Source organism: Microtus ochrogaster, chromosome 17 (genome assembly GCF_000317375.1).
Source record: "Microtus ochrogaster isolate Prairie Vole_2 chromosome 17, MicOch1.0, whole genome shotgun sequence".
NCBI lineage: Eukaryota > Metazoa > Chordata > Mammalia > Rodentia > Cricetidae > Microtus > Microtus ochrogaster.
In genome coordinates, this window is record NC_022019.1 from 8,094,193 (window position 1) to 8,095,749 (window position 1,557).

Consider the following 1,557-nt stretch of genomic DNA (forward strand, 5'->3'; position numbering starts at 1 on the left):
CTCTTCAAGCTGATGAGGGAGAGGGACTTGATGGGGGGGAGGGGGAGGGAAATGGGAGGTAGTGGCGGGGAGGAGGCAGAAATCCTCAATAAATAAATAAATTTAAAAAAATATGATTTCTAAGCATTGCCAGATGAATTAATAAAATTTTTTTTATAATAAAAATAAAATCACTATAAAAAAAAACTTCCTGCCTCAACTGTTTTCAAGGTGCCCTATGCTAGGATTATGGGTCCCTCGATGAGTCATTTCCAGATTTGTTCATTTTAGGGCTAAAGCAAACACAGCCCTACTGTTGTCATGATCCTAAGTCGTCCTCCAAATGTGTCCCTTCCAGGAATGTGCTCCGGAGAACCTGGAGCTGAAGAAGAAGATTTTCGCCCAGCTGGATCGCCTCGTGGACGACAGAGTCGTCTTAAGCAGCTCCAGCTCCTGTCTGCTGCCTTCCAAGCTGTTTGCAGGCTTGGCCCACGTGAAGCAGTGCATTGTCGCTCATCCTGTGAGTACGTTGTTGGCTTGTTCCCCCTTTGTGGTGCTGGGCTCAGACTCAGGTCCTCTCACTCGCTAGTCAAGCACCAGGGTACACTCCAACCCTCGGGAGTGTGGTCAGCCTGGGGACGTGATTGTATCGCGTTCTATTTTTAGGGGCAATAGATTGCAATGGACCTGCAGGTATCTTGAACTGCTTCATTGAGATGTAATCCACATACCACAAATTCAGTTCCATCGTTTTGCATACATTTAGGATTATACAATGTCATCATTTTAAAAAAAGGAATATGATCCAAAATGCCTTGGACTTTTAACTGTGCACGGCTTAAAACAGGCAGTATTTAATGCGTTAACCCTCAGGGCACTCATGTGGTAGAAGGCTAGCGGCTAGGTGAGCAGCCCCATTATCAAAGTGAAAGAGCTGCATTGAAAATGTCCACGTGGGTTGGGGGCTGGCTGAGTGGATAAAGTGTGTGCTGTATGAGCATGAGGGCCCGGGGTTGAAACCCGAGAACTCGTGTAAACTGAGAATAGTAGTATGTGTATCTGTAACCCCAGAACTGCTACAGGGAGATGGGAGGCAGAGACAAGAGAGAGGGCCAGCTAGCCCTGTGTACGCAGCTGCAAGCAACAGAGACCTTGTTTCAAACGAGGTAGAAGGCCAGGTCTGTTGCCAGGGGTTGTCAGCTCACCTCAGACTGTGGCTAGCACAAGTGTACACTGGTGTCCACATGCACATACATACACCCCCTCACACACACGCACATACATACACCCCCTCACACACACGCACATACATACACCCCCTCACACACACTCACATACATACACCCCCTCACACACACGCACATACATATACCCCCCCACACACACGCACATGCATACACCCCTCACACATACACACATGCATACACCCCTCACACACACGCACATGCATATACCCCCTCACACACACGCACATGCATACACCCCTCACACACACACACATGCATACACCCCCTCACACACACGCACATGCATACACCCCTCACACACACGCACATACATACACCCCCTCACACACAC

The 1,557-nt window shown here is 48.6% G+C and overlaps 1 protein-coding gene across 1 annotated transcript in view; it reads left to right on the top strand.

The window, feature by feature from the left end:
- Cryl1 (crystallin lambda 1) overlaps nucleotides 1–1,557 on the top strand; it is a 110,441-nt gene that overhangs the window by 76,342 nt on the left and 32,542 nt on the right. The window contains exon 4 of the mRNA XM_005355432.1: nucleotides 338–499. Coding sequence (XP_005355489.1) covers nucleotides 338–499 — 162 coding nt within the window. The remainder of the gene's footprint in view (nucleotides 1–337; nucleotides 500–1,557) is intronic.